At 51.0% G+C, this 19,765-nt stretch overlaps 2 protein-coding genes across 3 annotated transcripts in view; both read right to left on the bottom strand.

Annotated features, from left to right (window-relative positions):
* The window catches only part of CYFIP1 (cytoplasmic FMR1 interacting protein 1), a 47,770-nt gene extending 34,723 nt beyond the window's left edge, over nt 1-13,047 (bottom strand). Inside the window, exons 1-6 of the mRNA XM_039853404.1 lie at nt 12,895-13,047; nt 3,812-3,936; nt 3,643-3,732; nt 2,466-2,543; nt 2,141-2,242; nt 1,153-1,334 (exon numbers count right to left, since the gene is read on the bottom strand). Coding sequence (XP_039709338.1) covers nt 1,153-1,334; nt 2,141-2,242; nt 2,466-2,543; nt 3,643-3,732; nt 3,812-3,928 — 569 coding nt within the window. The 5' untranslated portion in view covers nt 3,929-3,936; nt 12,895-13,047. The remainder of the gene's footprint in view (nt 1-1,152; nt 1,335-2,140; nt 2,243-2,465; nt 2,544-3,642; nt 3,733-3,811; nt 3,937-12,894) is intronic.
* Nucleotides 3,812-19,765, bottom strand: part of TUBGCP5 (tubulin gamma complex component 5) — a 48,513-nt gene continuing 32,559 nt past the window's right edge. The window contains exon 24 of one of the 2 annotated variants that reach the window (XR_005650791.1): nt 3,812-3,936. The gene's annotated coding sequence lies outside the window, so the exon portion shown is untranslated. Of the gene's footprint in view, nt 3,937-16,066; nt 16,693-19,765 lie in introns of those variants that run through there. The other variant, XR_005650792.1, reaches the window with a different exon arrangement.

Below are 19,765 nucleotides of genomic sequence, written 5' to 3'. Positions count from 1 at the left end.
GTGACTACAGTCCCTTGACACAAAGTAGAAGTTCTTCCAATTTGTTATTACAGCCCAGATCCCTCGTCTGGCAAAGGAAACATCAGCTGGCATCTCATTCCAGCCTCACGCCTCGACAGTAACCCGCACAGACTTTCTGGAAAGGCTACTGAGACAGCTGGAACCTTTCTGACCGCCACCAAGAAGTGCTCTAGCTGCACTTCGTTGCTGTAAGCACGCCGGCTCCAGTTCCTTGTTCCATCGCTGGCTTTCTCCACTGCAAGAGGAACTGCCTGGGGAGAATCTTGGTCTAGTCTACCTGTGGTTCTGACTGCTGTGACAGACTCTGCTGTGATGGTGACTTGTTGTGATGACCAAGTGCACTCTCAGATGACCAGACTTACCTGCTGTGGACGCAGGACTCTGCTGTGATAGTCTGACCTCTTTGCTATGACAGTGACCCCTGCTGGGTGACGGTGACTTGCTGTGATTGCTTAACCCACTACCACCCAACCCACCTGACCCTGTCCCACCAACCCAAATCGCCATCCTGTCCCGCTACTGTCCCTGTTTGATGTCCCACGTTTCATCCAATGCGGACAGGGTGATCCCTGCTGGCGACTGTAGACCCTCAGATTTGTAGACTTCATAGACACTGTGACCACTGCTGCGACGTGTGCCCACTTGCCAGACTTGCAGACCCCTGTTGTGATACCAGACCCACTGTTGTGACGGCAGGTGACCTGACCCCTGCTGTGACACTGTGACCCCACTGCTGTGACGGTGTGCCCCTGCCAGGGACATCTGACCGGAGTGATGAGCAGTGCTGGTGACCTCAGGCTCATACCCCGCTGCCCCTCACCGAAAAGCTCAAGGACCCAAACACCTGTGCCCTGCCCCCAGGGCTCTGCGAGCAGGAACTGGCCTCGTGTGCTTCTGTCTTCTAAAGGGTCTGAATGTCCACAGGTGTGCAACGAACACCTGAGGGTGCCCAGGGTGCCCAGAGCCTGGCCCAGCTTCGTGAAGCCAGAGTACACACACGCGTCCAGGAGTGCGTCTCGGCACAGGCGCCTGCCAGCCCGCACTCAGAGCGCACGCTCAGACGGCGCCGGCGCCCACCTGCCGGCCCGCACTCGGAGCGCACGCTCAGACGGCGCCGGCGCCGCCGCCCACCTCTTGTACGCAGAGTGGTCGTTCTTCACGCTGCACTTCATGTTCTTCAGCTCGTCCAGCACGGCGAACATGCTCACGAACTTGCCCAGCGTCATGAGGTAGGCCTCGGACACGAAGTCCTTCCTCCGCTCCGCGTGGCACAGCCGCCGCACCTCCCCGCAGAAGCGCTCGATGGCATTTCTCTGGGCAAGGGGGGAGGGCAGGGAAGGCACTGTCACTGCTGGGCCAGCTCCAAGCGCGGCATCTGGACACGGCGTGCCTCGCGAGGAGACGCCCTGCCAAGTGAGCGCTTACTCGAGGTGCGGGGAAAGAGACTCGTTTCCTTAAAGTGATTTCCAAAAGCCTGTGCTCTGGGACAATCGTCATTAATTTTGCACTTTACCAACGACGTCCCTGAACTAAAAGAGTCTTGCCGATTATTCCAGCAAAGTTACTGAACAAAACGCTCCAACAGAAGATCTATAAAACACGTTTTAGCTCTCAGAGGAGAAAGGGGAATAGACTTTTCTTCCTGACAACTTTTCATATAGAACTTATTAAGAGGTGAATTTTTGTTTTATCTTCTCCCTTTCTAAAGAAAACTGTAATAAAAGTCTTCACACATTTCCAAGGTACAGCAAGGCCCCACCCTATGGCCACTCTGCCTAACCAAGGGGCCAAGGCCAGGGTGAGGATGACATGAAGAAAACATTGGTAAACCAGACGAATCGAAAGCGCACACTGGCAGAAAGAAATGCTCCTGGGACCGACAGGAAGCGCGCGTGTGGGGGGAATGCGAACTCAGAGACAGAAGTGAAACACCACAGAGGCGTTCACCCCGAAAGGCCGGCAGAGCTCTGACCTGTCAAAGGCTCAGTTCCTGTTCGTCTCAGAAGCTGTTGAGGCCGCTTTAATGTACATGCACTTGGTTACTGAGCCATGGTGACGGTGGCAGAGTGGCGCCATCCCACCCCTGCATGAAACCCCGAGAATTATTTTGAGGTTTTACCTGGAAGTACATAAAATTCATCAGTTTTGTGACTTCGGGCTCGAGGACCTCCACGGTTTTCTCATAAATCTCCACTCTATTAGGCTGCTCATTACATTTCACCTGGGAATAAACAAGTATGACCTGAAGAGGCTTTAAGCCAGCTGGGTGTGAAGGGGGAGCGTGCTCTTCGGGGTGGGCAGAACTGGGAGGAGGAGTGTGAAGGTGTTGGGAAGGGGCGTGGTCTGGCTGGGGTGAGGTGGGGCTACTTGCGTGGAACAGGGTCTGGCCGGGCAGCGGGGTGGGAGTGGGGGGACTGGTCCTGCTGGGCGGGGTGACAGGGTACCTGCGGGATGGCCCGAGAGCAACTCCTCCAGGTGTACAGCATGACGGCGTACTCCTGGCCCTCCTCCAGCATCTCATTCTGCAAAGGTACACAGGGCAAATCTAAAGCAAGCAAGGGACAATCGCGACAGGGGAGATGCGGAATCGCTAACATCTAGCGGCATACGGTCCTGACACTCCCTTGAGGGACAAGCACCGGGACCTGTGTGCTCAGAGACAGCTGCTAAGAAGCCGGTGACGCTACGATGCTGATGGTCCAAAAGGCCACAATGACCCCCCAAAACACCTCCATGCTACCAGAGGCCAGGGAGGATGTCAGTGACGTACATGGACCTCTGTGTGGCGCCAGCTCGGCCCAGGACATCCACCACAGCAGCTACGCCTCAGCTCCACTCAACCCCAAACCACCCGACGGCGATGCGGACCTGAGGCTGGGAACGGGTGGGGGCTGGGGGGCCGTGCAGCTCGAATGCACACAGGGTCCTCCTGCTCGTGAGGCAGCCAAAGCAGCTCCGCCGTTCCCAGTGCGGGCGGGAAAGCTAGAAGTCTCTGCCACACCTGACATCCAGGAGTGTCCGTGAGTAGGGGACTGCCACCGTTTAAAACTGCTTTAGTGTTCACTCCTTTCACATTGTTCCCTTTGGCAAAAATGGTAAAAACTGCACAGATGTTCTTAAAAACTTCAAGTACAATGTGGTGACGTTTTTAAAGTCCTTTAAAATGTTCACGACCTTTGCCGAGTAACTTCGCTTCTAAAAATCTAGCCAAAGAGATGAACTATGTATTTAGAAAGATGTCCATTATGATATTTCTTTTTATCGTAAGAAAAAAAGAGAAACTAAACTTGCCAAAAATAGTTAAATTGTGAACATTTATAAAACGTTCAGGAAATCACTGTAATAGTTACGTCAATGCACTTCCCTTATGCGATCTAATCGCGAATGCCGTGCACGCGCACAGGTGCGCAGGAGAGAAAACGGGGCCCTCACAGTGCTGAGGGTTTTCTCTGGGCCACAGGTATGGAAAACAAAGGCTTTTTAAAAAATACGGGGCACATCATTCACGTTCTTCTCTTTTTCCTCACAATGTATCCTACGGGATGGTGCAGAGAGGTGTGTGTGCCTCTGCAGGAGGCGCCACCCCCCCAGGGGACGACGAAGACACGCGGGAGGAATTACCATGCTGGAGTGGACGGTGGCTTGCTCAATGTATCTGGCAATACCGGTGACAAACGCATTCCTGTCTTCGAAGTTAGTATTGAAATTGGGCTGAAAGGAGAGGAAGACCATCACACAGTGGCAGCGTCAGCGTCACCAGCGGCCCGCCCCGCAGTCCCCCGGCACCCACCTGGTAGAGCAGGGAGGACGGCGGGGGCTCGATGCAGGGCTGCTGGTCGGGCAGAGGCAGCTCTTCCAGGAGGTCCACGTTGGACAGCGCATCCTCCAGCGTCACCTGGGCCGCCATCCTGGCCTCTGAGGAAACAGTCACCGTGCTGTGAGGGCGGGCGGGGGCACTCCGACAGTCCTTGCATGGTGAGGAAATCAGGCGCCCGCTCGCCTGACGCCTAACCCACAGGCACTGGGGGCTGCCAAGGTGGTCATGGCCAGTACCCAGGTTCCGGCGTCTTTCCTAGGGCTCACCGGCAGGGGAGTCACGATGCAGCCTCTCCGGGCCTCCAGGAGTGTCGTGATGCGGGGCACATGGGCCACCACACTTGTCGCCACCTCCTGTTACCATTCCCATCTTGGGGCACTGTGTGACAGCCCCTCACTGGGCAGGAGACTGTCCGTCCCCTCTAACCACGACCGCCCCAGGGGGCCAGCACGGCCTGGTGGAGGCAGCAGCCATCCCCCGAGCTCCTCTGTGAAGGTTCCAGCTTGCGACCCCAGGAGCACAGACCCGGCCTGCAGGGACCGGGGTGAGGGTCCGGGTCGAAACGGGAGGGGCTGTGGGCACAGCACTAAGCGCAAACTCGAGGCCGTGCAAAGCAGCACGGAAATGGAGGCCACATAATCGAAACGCGTGTGCCGGCTGCACGGGAGAGGGCCCGGCACGCTCCGGCCTGCCTCCTGCCTCCTGCCTGTGGGAGGGAGAAAAGGCCACACGCCAGACCCGACAAGATCAGGGGAGGCCAGCATGGCGGTCCCTACAGACCCAGAGGCCGCAAGTCACCACGTAGGATGGTCTGAACATAAAACTTTCTAAGAAAGCAGTCACATCTCGGGCCTGTAGCTTTCTTGAGGCAGGTAGACCGTTACGGCTGGTGAGCAGGTCTCCTGCCTTTTTGCATCTGAGATAACATGCCCTTGGAATGTCAGAGTCATCGCCTTCTCCCAGACCCCTCAGGGCACAGCCCACCGCACCAGAGAGCACAGAGGCCCTCTCGGTTCTCTTGGCCCCCGCAGACCATCTCAGTGTGCTGCAAACGTTGACGACGAACTCCCTGTACCCACCCACGTAAAAGTATGCGTCTCTCCGTTTCACTTTTTGTCCAATCCCAGATTCTCGCTGCCCCTTTAATTTACCACCGGCAAACCCCCCTTACGTCTCCTCCTTCGGTTCTAATGTGTAAAACAAGCGGCAAAACGGCCATTCTCCTGGAGCACTTTCTTAATCTGTTGAGATTTTGTTTCCTGGCAATTGTCGTCAGTTTGGCTCAAATAAACTCATTAAAATTCTCAACAGGTCTGGACACTCCTACGTCAACGTGCTGCACGCTGCTCTGACCCTGGACGGGTACAGGGAGCAGCTCTGACCCTAGACTGGACACTCGGGGCGGCTGGGTGCAGTCCCACCCCAGACGGGACACTCGGGGCGGCTGGGTGTGCTCCCAGAAGGCGAGAGTGGCCGGCGGGCTGGACGGAGCACTGTGGTGGACGGGCAGGGCAGGGAGGGTCACCAACCTCCAGGGTGCGGGGTGCTGGCTGGAGAAGCACAAAGGGAAGGAACCTCAGGGCCCCTGCGCACCCCAGGGGCAGCGCGAAGGGGAAGATGCTGGCAGGAGCCCGCCCCCAAGCTGCACATGTGTGGAACGGACCGCTGTCCCATCCCCCACCCCGTCCGAGACCACTGCCAGGTCCCACATCGCACTGAACAGACACTGTCACAACCCGCAGAAGCACAGCCTACAGCGATCCACGTTGTTCACCTGCTAAAGCAAGACCCAGAGTCTCCTATCATAATATCCAAAATGCCCAGCTGCAATCCAAACTAATCAGCACCCAAAGAACCAGGAATGTCTTAACTCCTATGGGAAAAGATGAACAAGAGACGGCACCGAAATAACTCAGATGTTACAACTGCTTAATGACTTTAAAGCAACTACTGCAAAAATGCTCAAACAATACAACTCTCAAACTGAAAGAAAAATCGAAAGTGAGTAAAAAAATATATATGTATATCTTTATGTAAAGAAAGACTCAAATGGAAATCTTGGAAATTTAAAAAACTGCCTATATGAGCTCAAGAACAGAAGAAAGATTCAGGGAACTTAAAAGAATTGAAATCATCCATTCTGAAGAACAGAGAGAGAAAAGATCGAAAAAATGAAGAGCCTCGGGGACCTCTGGGAAGGTCTAGTGTTCGCATCATCAGAGGACAAGGACAGCAGACGTGGCAGTAGCAGAAAAGCAGCTAAAACAACGAAAAACTCTCCGATGTGGCAGGAGAGGTTTGCCTACAGATTCCAGCAGCTCATGAGACCCCCAAACACGAGAAACCTAAAGAAATCCACACCCAGACACTTCCTAGCGGGAGGAAAAGCGTTCACTGCCTAGAGAAGGGAATGCAACCTCTGTAGCTTTCTCCTGAGGAAGTGGAATGACACTTTTTAACTGAAAAGTATCAAACCAGAACCCTACATCAAGAGAAGACATCCTTCAAGATCGCAGATGCAGATGAAACGCCGACCCCCTCAGACCGAGGAAGAGGAGGAGGAGTCACAGGAACAGGCCAACGGAAACTCTTCAGGGACAGGGACGAGGGGAACGATGCCAGGAGGAACCCGGGACTCGAAGAAAAGGGAAGGGAGAGCGACAGACAGGGCGCGCGCCCGGTGGCAGAGACGGGTGCGACGCGGAGCTCGGAGCACGGTCTGATGGGGTCTGCGGTGCGTTCACACGCAGAGGGGAAGGGACAGGCCCGGCGCGGTGGGGAGAATTCTGCACCCCTCGCAGAGCTGCGAAGTGCTGATTCTGTGCAGCCCAAAGAAGAGAAAGCACGTACTTCGTAATCCTCAGGGCAACCACTAAAAAAAAACTGTACAAAGCAATGGAACTCATAAAAAGATCACAGAGAGTAAATTAAAGCGGAATAGTAAAAAATGTTCAAATGGCCTAAAGGCAGGCGAGAAAAAGAAACAGCAATGAAAAAAGAAGGATCTTCCTCCAGCCACGTGAGGACACAATAAGAGGCTGGTGTCGCAACCCAGAAAAGGCCCTGGGATTCTGTGACCAATTCTCTGACCAGGTCCCCACGCCAGCAGCAGACTCCAACTGGCTCGGTCCCGGCGGACTCCCGCCAACCACCACCACTTCAGGGCCAGCGCAAGTCAGAGGTTGTCACCTGTACTTCCGACCGACTGGCTATAAACCAGAGGTTCCCAAAGCCCTCTCCCTGGATTCAATTGATTTGCTAGAGCGGCTCCCAGAACTCAGAGCAACAATTTACTCACTTCACGTTCAGTAACGGACCATCAGTTTATTATAAAGGACATAAGTCGGGAACAGCCAGGTGGAAGAGACGCACAGGGCCAGGTACAAAAAAGGACCCTGAGCACCCAAGCCCACCGAATGCTCCATGCTTCCCAAACGTGCACATGCTCATCGACCCAGAAAATCTGAATGGACCTGTCCCCTGGGTTTTATGCAGGCTTCCTCATACAGGCACGACTGACTAAATCACTGCCATGGCCGTGGGTTCAACTTCCAGCCCCTCTACCCTCCCTGAGGTCAGGGGATGGGACTGAGAGCTGTGAGCCCTCCTCTGGGGGTAGGTCTCCCGGTAAGCAGCCCCCATTCTTCGGAGCCTTCCAAAAGTCGCTTCATTAACGTGAACTCGGGAGTGCACGAAAGGGGCTTGCTGTGGGTATCTTGGCGCCCTTACCCGTCTCATCACTTAGGAAAGGCCAAAGGTTCTGGGAACGCTGCCAGAAAGAGACGAAGACCAAACGCACGTGCTCTTTATAAATCCCAGCATCGTGGGCCCTCACCAGAACTCGACCGTACTGGCACCCTGACACTACGACCTCAGATTTCCAAGTCTCCGGAACTGTGAAAAATAAAATTTATCGCTTATGGCCAAAAGGTCGGGGGGGGGATCTAAGAGGAATCAAATAATAAAATGATCTGCAGAAAGAACGCGGGGAGGAGGCCAGAGAACTAACTGTCACGTCAAGTGACATCCAGAGCCCGTGACAGTGTGGCCGGACTGCAGGACGCCTGATGGACACAGGACGAGTCCTGCTGTCGCGGCTGACAGTTCACCCACACCCTGCAGGGAAAAGTCCTTGAGTCACACCCCACGAAAAAGGAGCGCGACCATTCGTTCCCTACAGCTGTAACCATGGGGAGCCTATGGATCGAAGGCTGGCATGCCTCTCTGCACCCCACACCCTATCTTTCACAGGGCACACCCACACCGTCCAAGGGAGATGGGGAAACAAAGCCTCTAACCCGTAACTCCCAGGGCTAAGAATGACACGTGAACTGCACACTCCCCAGCACTCGCACACGGGCTTTCCCGTCCTGCTCTTGTTCTCTGCCCTTTTCTTCGTCTTTTCTGTCTCCCTCCGTCCCGCTGGCTCTCTGGCGAAGGCTCTGTCTCTGAGAGGCGACCGTGCTCTGCCTGAGCCGCGCTGCCGTCTCTAGTGCAGGTGTGCACCTGCGTTCCCTCCTGCGCTCCGTCGAGAACTCTCTCAGTGCAGAACTGAATCTCCACTCGAGGGGACTGCCCTGTCCAGCATCAGAACTAACTGCAAACGTATCAATAACTACACTGATCGTAAATAGTCTAAATACCCTAGTGAGGAGACAGATTGTCAGAAAGGATAAAAACTCCTGACCCCACACAGTCCCGCGCTGCTTAACGACGTACGTTCTGAGAGGCGTCACTGGGTCTCGTGAGAAGATCACGAGGTGCACTTACACACCTAGGCTACGGAGCACAGCGGGTCTGTTTACACCAGCGTCACCACAGTCGTGCACTGTGCCACCGCAGTACGATGTCACTAGGCGACAGAACTTTTCAGCTCCACTGCAATCCCATGAGACCACCTTCACACACGTGGTCCGCCGCTGGCTGAAACGCGGTCACGTGGCACATGACTGTAGTGCCAGCTCCAAGAAACACTTTGAGTATCACGCCATCTGTAGGTTGAAAGTAAGAGGGTAAATGAGGAACCATGCAGGCACCAGTCAAAAGGGAGCTGGAGGGCAAGGACATCACCAGGGACCAGGAGGCACACCGCAAGACGTCCGGTCACTCGCCACTGGGACAGGACAACGCCCGGTGTGAGCGCGCCTAGCGAGAGCTTGAAACCACAGCCAGCAAACTCGGACAGAAGTGAAAGGAGACGGAAGCCCACGGGGCAGGAGGAGCCTGCAGTGGTTCTCACTGAGGGACAGGGAGCAGCAGGACAGAGGCACGGGACACAGCCGGGACCAAGTGGCCCTCACTGGCACCTACAGTACACTCCCGGACAACGGCAGATCCATTCTGCATGTTTCTAACTGTAAACTTAAAACGCAGCAGATACTTTTCAAAACATCTCGTGTCTTTGAACACAAGGAAGATAGCCTTTTTCTTTTTATTAGCAACTTCCTTCTATCATCACGACTTCCTGTTCCACAAAAGAACGGAGAGGCCCAGGACAGGGGCAGCATGGAGCCGGGTCCTTGATCCGGCCACTGCCCTGCAGAGCCAGCATGGGGAGCCCCGGTGGTGTCCACGCAAGGCACCTCAAGGCAGCCTCCTGTGGATTCAGTCCCGAGTCCACTTTCGGCCCTTCCCAGGGCCCAAGCCCAGGCTGCGTCCCGAGGAGCAGCCTCGGGGCTTGGGCGGTTCCTACATGCCAGCCTCTCTGCGACAGCCACACGGCCCGTATAACCAGTCACCCTGGCCTCGCCACAGAGCCCACAGGACCCCAAGGAAGTCACTGGGTGGCCCTGATAAAATATGGCTGGTGGACGTCCTCGTGCGAAGAGATTAGGGTACAGGCAGGCACAGAGGGACAACCACGTGAGGACACAGAAGGACGGACGGCAGCCAGCCAGCCACCTACACGCCAAGAACAGAAGCCTCAAGAGAAACCAGCCCCGTCAACGTCTCCATCTTGGACTTCCAGCCTCCAGAACCAAAAAAAAGCAGGTAAGTGTCATTAAGTCAGTCAGTCTGTGTGGCCCTTTGTTACAACGGCCCTAGAAGACACACAAGCCCTCTGGAAAGGTTCTGTCCTGCAAAGCGGCTGGGGTGGGAGACGTCCGGGTCCCACAACGAGTCCGGCTAGCGAGGTATCTGAGAGAGAATCTTAAGTCACAATCATGCTGGTTTCAAGGTCACAGGAGCTATCACAGGCCATTTGTCTTATTCACAACCAAGAAGTCTTAAAGCCACAGTTCAAGGCACATCATTTCTGTCCCTGCAGACACACGCAGATGGGAGGCCATCATGGTAAAGTTCACGAGAGATCTTACCGGGGCGATGAGTGTGTCCTAAAACTGTGTTATGGTGAGGGCTTCTCAACTCCATAAATCTACTAAAATCACTGTAAACTTAAAGGAGGTGAATTTTATAGTATGCACATCATACCTCAATAAAGTTGTTGAGAACATTTTTTGCTGGTGTATTTGACTGGAATTGCGTTAAATCTACAGATCAATTTAGAGAGAACCGACGTCTTTACTATGTTGAGTGTTCCAACCCACAGCCACAGAATGCGTCTCCATTTCTTTACATGATCTTTACTTCATTCATCAGTATTTTGTAGTTTTCAGTATACAGATTTTGTATTTGTTTTATTAGATTTGTCTAAATAATTTTGGGGGAGCTACTGAAAATGGTTATCTTTAAAATTTTTACTAATTGCACACTGCTAGTATATATAAATAAGATTTATCTACGTGTGCTGACTTTGTATTATGTGACCTTGCTAACCTCACTTACTAGTTCTAATAGTTTTTTCATAGATTCCTTGGACTTTCTATGTAATCACATCACCTGCAAATAGAAACAGTTCTATCTTCCCATTATTTTCATTTTTTTCCTGATATTATAACACTGGATAAATAAAGTTTTTTAATTATGTAGATGTAACTACTCCATGCTATGCCTAGGGCTGCTAAGGACTAGCTAAATGTTGGTAGCAAAGAGATGGGACAGGTGGATTACTTAAAGTTTTACACTATAAAATACATTTTTCTAATGTAAATGCTTTAGAAAACACAGCAACAGCAAATGTTCCTTATACAGTACTTTTCCTATATGAACTCATGTGAGCTTCATAACAATAGATATTTTTTCCATGTTACTTAAGAAGGAAAATGGGCCAAGGCAGGCCAAGCAATGGGCCCACCTGGGCTGAAATGATCGATTATGTTGGAGCGCACCTCTTGCCTGGACCCAACTTGTTCCCACCTGCCCAAGTCTCTGCCTGTCCTCCCATGGCTAGCTGGGCGGCCCCGGGCAGTGACTGAGCTGACTTCTCTATGAGCTGATGCTAGTGAGAGCAATCAAAAGCCAGGACACAGACAGTCACACAGACAGGCAGAGGGGACACTGGCCCCCTGGGGAACCCGCAGACAGGTACTCCTGGAGTGGTACCTGGGCAAGCACAAGCACAGTGCCTTCAAAGAACCGTAGGTGTGATTCAGTAAGCGTGTGATGGTCAGGTGCCAGGGTCTAACATTTTGGGGAAGGTATTTTTGGCAGCTTCTTCCTCATTTTTAACTTGGGGTGTGTGAGGCAGGTGGCTGGGGTCGAAGTCTGGCTCTGCCATTTACCTGGCATGTAAACTGGGACGCATACTTCATTCCTCTTTGTTAATTTCCTCAACCCCAAAGTAGGAATAATAATTACACCTCCCTTTAAGGGCTGTGAGAATAAGTAGAATGCAAACTACAGAACAGGTGTTAGCAAACTAAAGCCCACTGCCTGTTTCTGTAAATAAAGTTTTATTAGAACACGGCCACACCCATTCACCACACAGCATCTGTGCTGCTTTGGAGCTGCAACAGAATGGGTACTTGTGACACAAACCATATGGCCCACAAAGCTGGAAATACTCATTATCTGGACCTTCACAGGAAGCGTAACCCCGGCTTAAAACAATGCTGGATCAAAATAAGTACTCGAGAAACGTTAGCTATTACGTAAACCCCAATTCGCCTCCAGAATGATAAACTGGAGTATGTGCACAAGACAAAGACACAAGCATTGACTGTAGTGACAAATGCAAAATAGCAATGTCAACTGACAGGAGGCTGATCACATCAATTATGGTACCTGGTGCTACGGAACTCTACACGGCCATTAAAACGAATGAGAGAATTCTGAGTAGATATACCGTCCATGCCAACATGGAAGAAAGTCTCCCAGATCTTTAGGTGAGCCAAGATTTTCAGAGAAAAGGTATGAGGATATATGCAATATAATGTGTTTATACTACCAAAACGACAGACACACAAAAAAACAAGCACTGCGTGCGTGCACAGAAAAAGCTGGCCGCTAGGACAGACGGAGGGGGGAATTCTGCTTTTAGTATAAACGGGTCTGCACCGTTCGAATTACTTAACGAGCTGGAGTCTGAGCGTTTTCTCATGGCTTAAAAATAGTACTGGAATCTCTCGGGCTGAGCCTGGGGGTCCGCTTATCTCACCTTTGTCCGCGCGCGCCAGAGGCGGCCGAGTGTGGACGAACGAGCGCGCGGGACACCGCGCCAAGAGCGAACCTGCGGGAACGGAGGGCAGCTCGGCGGCGCCAGCGTGACAGACGGGGCGGGGCGCCTCCCCAGGGAGAGCAGGACGGAATTTTCGGGGACACGGAAGCGTCCTGCATCCTGACCGGGGTGCGAGTCACCTGACTCTACGTGTCTGTCAAAACTCACTGAACGGACACCGAAAAGCGCGTTTAACTAGATGTAAAATTCAAAAGAAATCCGCACACACACCCCGAAAACCCAAACCAGAGAACACCAACAGCGCGGGGCAGGTTCTCCCCGAGCGCCCGACCCGCGACGCGACCGCGCGCTCACAGGAAACGCTCCCGCACAGTCCCCGGCCGCGGCGGGGGCCGAATCCGCACGCGGCCCGGCGGCCGCAGGGACGGACGGCGCTCGGCCCCGCCCGCCCGCGCCCCGCGCCCCGCGCCCCGCGCCCCGGGCCGGCTCCGCCCGCGCGGCCTCCGCTCCAACGCCGCGGGCCGGGCGCGCTCCTCACCGGGTCCGGGGCGGCCGGGCGCGCGTTTCTCTCCCGGGTCCGGGGCGGCCGGGCGCGCTCCTCAGCAGGGTCCGGGGCGGCGGCTCAGGGTCCGGGCGGCCGGGAACGCGGGCGCCGGGAGTGAGTCACTCGGGCGGGCCGCGGACGCGCAGGAGACGCCCGGCCCGGCCCCTTCCTCCGGGGGCGCCGGCCCCTTCCTCCCCGCGCCCCGCCCCGGCGCCGCGCCGCGCCCGCCGGCCGGAAGGGGGCGCCCGAGCGGCCGCAAGCGCTGCGGGCGGGGCCGGGCGGGGCGCGGCCCACGGACCCACGAGACCCACGGGACCCACGAGACCCACGGGACCCACGGGACCCACGGGCGGTCTCGGGGAGGCCCGCGAAGCGCCGTCGCATGCAGAGGCTGGACGGCGGGGCCCCTGCCCCCAACTGCCTCCCACCGCGCCCCGGGCCCGGACGGGGGGCCGTGTGGCCGCCAGTCCGCGAATGCGCAGGGGCCGCAGGAACCCGCCCGTCCCCGGGGGATGCGCGCGGGGGCAGCAACCCGGATGCCGGCCCGGGACAGGACGCGCGCGGTGGGCCCTCGCGGCCCCACGAAGAGGCTCCAAGTGACTTTGCGGTCGGGGCCCACACACTTCCAGGCGGATTCCTGCTTCTCTCGGCCGCGGGCTGTCTCAACGTCAGACTGCACAGGGATTTTTACACTGCAGCTGAAGTGAGAATACAAAGTCACGGTATACTGTGACAGTTTAAAAATGCTGTAATCCCTAGAGCTATTAATAAAAATCAGAGGAATCGCTAAAAATCCAAAAGAGGAAAGAGAACGGAATGCTAAAATCTACTCAATCCAAAGGAGGAGCAAAAAGCACACAGGACAAACTGTAAAAAAAGAGCAAGCTCTTTGGCTTAAACTCACCCGTGTTAATAATTACGTTAAATATAACTGGACTAAACACTCCAATTAAACAAAGTGTCACTCTGGATAAAATGAAGCCCAAATACATGCTGTTTAAAACAGGCATACTTTGACTATTAAGGACGCGAAGAGGTTGAAAAAGATGGAAAACACCTTACCATGCATGTACTAATCATAAACTTGTACTAATCATGTACTAATCAAAATGTCAAAGCAGACCTCAAGACAAGGATGTCGCCAGAAACAAAAAGGGGCAGTTGATAAAGAGAAGTGGGTGAATTCATTCAGAAAAATTATTTTCAATGTGTAAAAACACCAAATAAGCTTTGAAGTACTTGGGAAAATTCTATAGAATCAAAAAAACTCAAATACACACTCATAATTAGAGACTTTAACACTCCTCTTTTAGGAACTGATAGGACAGGCAGACACAGAAATAAAAGAGAAAAATTATAAAAGCAATTAACCTATTTGACCTAAATAGTACCCCAACAAAACAGAGTACACTGTACTCAATATGTTCAAAACCTTGATACTGAATCTGCATGGTATTACTAGAAAAAATTAGTTTTTAAATACATATGTCGTAGTCACAAAATATACCACATGCTAGGAAGTAAAGCAAGTATCTACAGATTTCAAAGGGTTGAAATTGTATAGAAACTTCTCTCGCCATTGTGAAATTAAAGTAAAAAGCAGTAACAAGAAAGACAACTTAAAAAAACTCAATGTTAGACTTAAATAATGCAATTTTAAATCTTTTTGACCAAAGAATTGCAATAGAAGTTCGAAAACATGTTGAACTAAAAATTAATGAAAAACATCAAAATTTGTGAGATGCACCTGAATGAATGTTCATAGGGAAAGTTTATCTATGAAATGCATATATTAGAAAACAAGGGAGGTTTAAAATCAGTTACTAAAATTCTACCTCAAAAAAGGTAGAAAACAAAAATCAAATCGAAAGAAGTGAAGAAACAATAAACAGAAATCAATGAACTAGAAAACAAAAGACCAAAGAAGAAAATCTCCACAAAAAGCTGACTTTTAAAAAAAAGTAATGGAAATCTCAATAGTCCCATATTGGTAAGAGAAAAAAAATAAAGTTGCAATTTTAAACTTTCCCTCGAAGAAAATCTCCAAGTCTATACAGCTTCACTGATGAAATCTATAAAACCTTTAAGGATGAAACAATACCAATTTTTCAGAGCCACAGTAATAAAATTGAGTAGTTTTGGCATAAGGATGTACAAATAGGTCAATGGAACAGAAGTGAAAAGTAATTCCTGACGAAAGCTGAATGTGTGTGTCTCCCCAAAATTCAAATGTTGAAACCTAATCCCCAATGTGTTCGTATTTGGGGGTGGGGTCTTTGGGGGTGATTAGGTCATGAGGGTGGAGCTGTTAATGTGACCAACCTTTTAGAAAAGAGACCCCAGAGAGCCCCTCATCCACGCTATGTGAGGACACAGCTTGTGGACCATGACGTGGGCTCTCCCCGGGGACCACACCTGCCAGCGCCATTATCCTGGGCTTCCCAGGCTCCGGGACTGTGAGAAATAAACGTCCGCTGTTTTATCAGTCACCCAGTCTCCGTTACTCCGTTACAGCGGCCAGAACCGACTGAGAAAAGCTCACACCTATGTGGTCCGTCGATTTTCAGTGGAGGTACCAAAGGAGTTCAAAGGAGAAAGGAAAGTCTTTTTGTTAAATGCTGCTAAGCAACTGCATAACCATATGGGAAAAAATGAACCTTGACCCACACCTCACACAAAAATCAACTCAATATGGATCACAGACCTAAATCTAAAAGCTAAACATGCAAAGCTTCTAGCAGAAAACATAAGAGAATAATTTTAGAACCTTAGGATAGAAGTAGGCAAAGATTTCTTAGAATAGGAAATGTACTAACTTTTTTGGTCAATATCACTAAAACAAATGATAAATTGATCAAAAATTTTAAACTTTTCATCAAAGGACAGTGTTAAGAGTATGAAATGCCAAGACACAGACTGGAAGACAATATTGCTATACACATAACTGACAAAGGAGTTGTATCAAGAACATAGAGAACCCCTACAAATCAACAATATAACAATGCCCCCGCCCCCCGCAAAAAAAATAGGAGACTTCAAAGAAGAAACTACTTTGGAAGTCTCTTATGAAGTAGGATGTACATATATGCTATGATACAGTAAATCTACATCTATGTATTTACCCAAGATAAATAAAAATTTATCTCTACACAAAGACTTGTGCATGAACATTCTTATGAGTTTTATTCATAGTAACAAAAAACTAGAAACAACTCAAGTGTATAACTAGAAGAACATAAACAAATTTTGGTATATTCATACACTGGAATGCTACCAATTAATAAAATTGAAAAGAATGATTGATCCAAGTATTACCAGAAAATGCACAAATCTCAAAATTACTGCAGCTTTACCAGAGACAAAAGAGAATACATTGGTTGGTGTGAGCAAGATGACACAGGAAACCCCAGGCCCGCATGTCTGCACGCAAACACCGAGCACTCTAGAAACCAAGTAAGGGTCGCAGTGACCAGACGAACGCACAGCCGAGAAAAGGTTGCACGCGCAATGTTCCAAGCAAACTTCACACCCACTCCCTCCCTCGTGTGCACCAGTTAGGAGGGAGCCACTCGGTTGCCGGTTCCTCCTTTAGGGTGGAAGGAAAAAAGTGGAAGTTGTTTCCAGCGTTCTGACTTGTCTGGGGGATTTCGGGGGCCTGGTTTTTGCCTGACTCAGAGTGGACAGGAATGAGGCATGAGTCCGGGCATCAGGCTGGAGGCTGATGAGGCTGATGAGCGCGGTGCGGGGTGCTGAGTGTGGCAGAGCCGCTGGGGGTGTCAGAGCTCTGGGCACCTGGGGACAAGAGATTATGGATCGAGGAACACAACAGAACACCGAAGGCCGTGGGGAGAAGCAGGCTGAGACTCAGGGAAATAGACTTTTTAAAAGGCAGCTGTATTATTCACGGTGACCAGGACATGGAAGCAATCTAAGCGTCCTACGATAAAAGAATGGATAAAGCTGTGGTACATATATACAATGGAATATTACTGAGCCATAAGAGATGAAATACTGCCACTTGTGACAACATGGATGGACCTCAGACCAGACAGAAAAAGTTGAAAACCACCTATCACTTATATGTGGGATATAAACCCAAAAGCAACAAATGAACAGGACAAACAAACAGAGCCTCATGGACACGGACAATAGACTAGTGGTTACCAGAGGGCAGGGAGGGAGGGGAGAGGAAGGAGGTAAACGAGGTAAAAAGGATCAGATATGTAGTGACAGAAAGAAATCTAACTATGGGTGGTGAAAACACAATGCAAAATATATACATATATATGCCTTACTATTAAATTGTACACCTGAAAGTCTCTAGATTTCGTTAATCAATGTCACCATAAAAAATAAATTTTCATTATTAAAAAAACAAAAGAGTGGCACAATGTATGCTGATCAGACGAACCACACACACACACACACACACACACACACACACACCTGCATGCCTGACACAGTACCAAAAAGAAGCCCTGACAAGCCTGGAAGCCTTCATGCCTTCCAGATGGTGGGAAGGTGCTCCCCGCATGGAACTCATCTGCAAAGACTGGGAGAGGAACCTTTTTTCCAAATGACCAGTTTTCAACAGGAGATCACAAGGCACACAAAGCAGCAGAGAAATATGACCCATGCAAAGGAACTAAGTAAATCTCCAGAAACTTGACGTAAAGAAACACAGGCTTCCAACTTACTTGAAAAAGACTTTAAAACAACTGTCTTAAATATGCTCAGTGAGCTGAATCAGAACACACACAGAGAACTAAAGGAAATCAGGAAACAGACTATAAACATATTTTGATACGCTGACATATAAACAAAATCAGAATGTCAACAAAAAGACAGAAATTACAGAGATTCAATTATAGATCAAGCATGTTGGGAGCTTGAAAGCTGTCACTGTGCTACCAAGCAAAATAACAAAGGAACTGAAAACCAACAACTTTTTAGTTCCATTAGAGAAGTGAGGTCACAGGGCAAACTGCTGACACACAAACTAGAGAGACAGGCAGGAGACAGAGAACCCACAAACGGAAACCTCTCCTGGAGCCAACGCCAGGGTAGGAAAACCTGTGGAGAGACCCGGTCTTGGACAGGTGTACACATGGTCTCATGAGTTTTACGTCCACGAGCCTTACCGGGTTCACAGTGAAGGTCAGAGACAAGTCCCCTTGTGCTCCCAGCATGAGGAGGGAGCAAGGAACCATTTGGAAATAAGCCAGAGCCCGTCCTCAAGAGAACTATTCAACAAGGCCGATTCTCCCGGGGTTTTAGCACAGCGTGACCGACCAGAGTGAAGGGGAACACTCGATGCCAGCCCCCGCTGGCCATCCCGTCCCACTGCAAGGAGGGGAAAAAACTGAGACACGCCTGTGAAGTGCACAGCCCAGGGCACAGGCCACTGAAAGACAGAACGCATCATATTCCTTGCCAGCAACGAGGCACCAGGGTGTGTGGACTTGCACACACATCTCTCAGATGTCGGGAGGACACATCCCTCACCCGAGCAAGGCCTGAGCAATAACAGAGGCGAGCTTGCAGATCAACTCCTTGTCCTCATGACACAGATGTCTTCTGGAAGACATCAGACAGAGCGGGCACGCTTCGTGTCCCTGTGCCCTGCCACACCCCGGGGCTCTCCTCCACCCTGGACTCCTCCCGCGGCCTCCTGTGACTGGGGCTGCCCTTCACTGGAAGGTGGAAGCACACACACCTTCGCAGTCTCATGAATTCTGACTTTCCCAGCACTCCAGTCAAAACAGCACTGTCTTATCAGCCTAAAAAGTTTCTTCCCCTCAGCCCCAGGCCTGACAACTGCTTATCTGTTCTCTGCCCTATGGTTTTCTTGTTTCCAGAACATCATACAAAAGAAATCATACATCACGCAGCCATCTGAGGAAGGATTCTTCCACCTAACAGTTTCTGAGGTTCATCCAGGTTAAAGTTCACGTCTTCTCACTGCTGAGCAGTATTTCGTCGCATCAGTTGGTCGCATTATTTATTCAGTGGCTGACGGACGTGAGCATGGTTCCCGGTTTTGGCACCATGAACAGAGTCCCCGTACACATCTGCGTTCTGGTCTCTGTGTGAACGCACTCTCCATTTCTCTCGGGTAAATAACTAGGACTGGGTCTACTAGGTCATGATAAGTTTAGTTTAATGTTACAGAAAATGAAAAAACTCTCTTCTGAGGTGGCCATACCGTTCAGCATTCCCACCAGCAGTGTATGAACGTTTCAACTGCTCCACGTCCTCGTCAGGACTCGCTATTGTCAGGCTTTGTTTTGTTTGCCATTAACGGGTATACAACGGCATGTACTGCTGTCGCTTTACAGGAAGTCTTGAGGTGAGGAAAGTTAAGTCCTCTAACCTTTCTGTCCTTCAAAATGGCGTTAGTTATTCTACGTCCTTTGCACATTCACATAAATTTTAGAATCAGCCTGACATCTTATCCTGTTGAATCTTCTCATTTCGAATCTCCATTTTTTAAAATGAAAATATTTCCTTCCTAAATATACTATAAATAAACTTACCTTCTATCGCAGATTTAGAAACACTGATAATTCGATTTACAAAGGAGCCACGTTTCGGAGTGTCTGACGTGATGAATTTTTGTTTCGCGTGAAGAACTGCAAGCCAGGACAGCCAGGCCGGCACTGTGTAAAACCCGACTCCTGCACCAAACTGCTTCAGCGGAGCAGACGGCCGCCAGTCCCACAGGCCTGGACGCGCAGGGGCAGATCACAAAGAGCCCGCACCTCTCTCTCAGTGGGCAGGCTACGCGGCGGTATTTCCTGCCATCGGAACAGCTGTGCACCCTGGGCATGTGGAGGCCTCCTCAGTGAATTTCTCCAAAGCCGCA

Source organism: Pteropus medius, unplaced genomic scaffold (genome assembly GCF_902729225.1).
Source record: "Pteropus medius unplaced genomic scaffold, Ma_sr-lr_union100, whole genome shotgun sequence".
Lineage (NCBI taxonomy): Eukaryota > Metazoa > Chordata > Mammalia > Chiroptera > Pteropodidae > Pteropus > Pteropus medius.
Note: the sequence above shows the minus strand (reverse complement) of the source record. Positions and strands in the feature narration are given on the sequence as shown.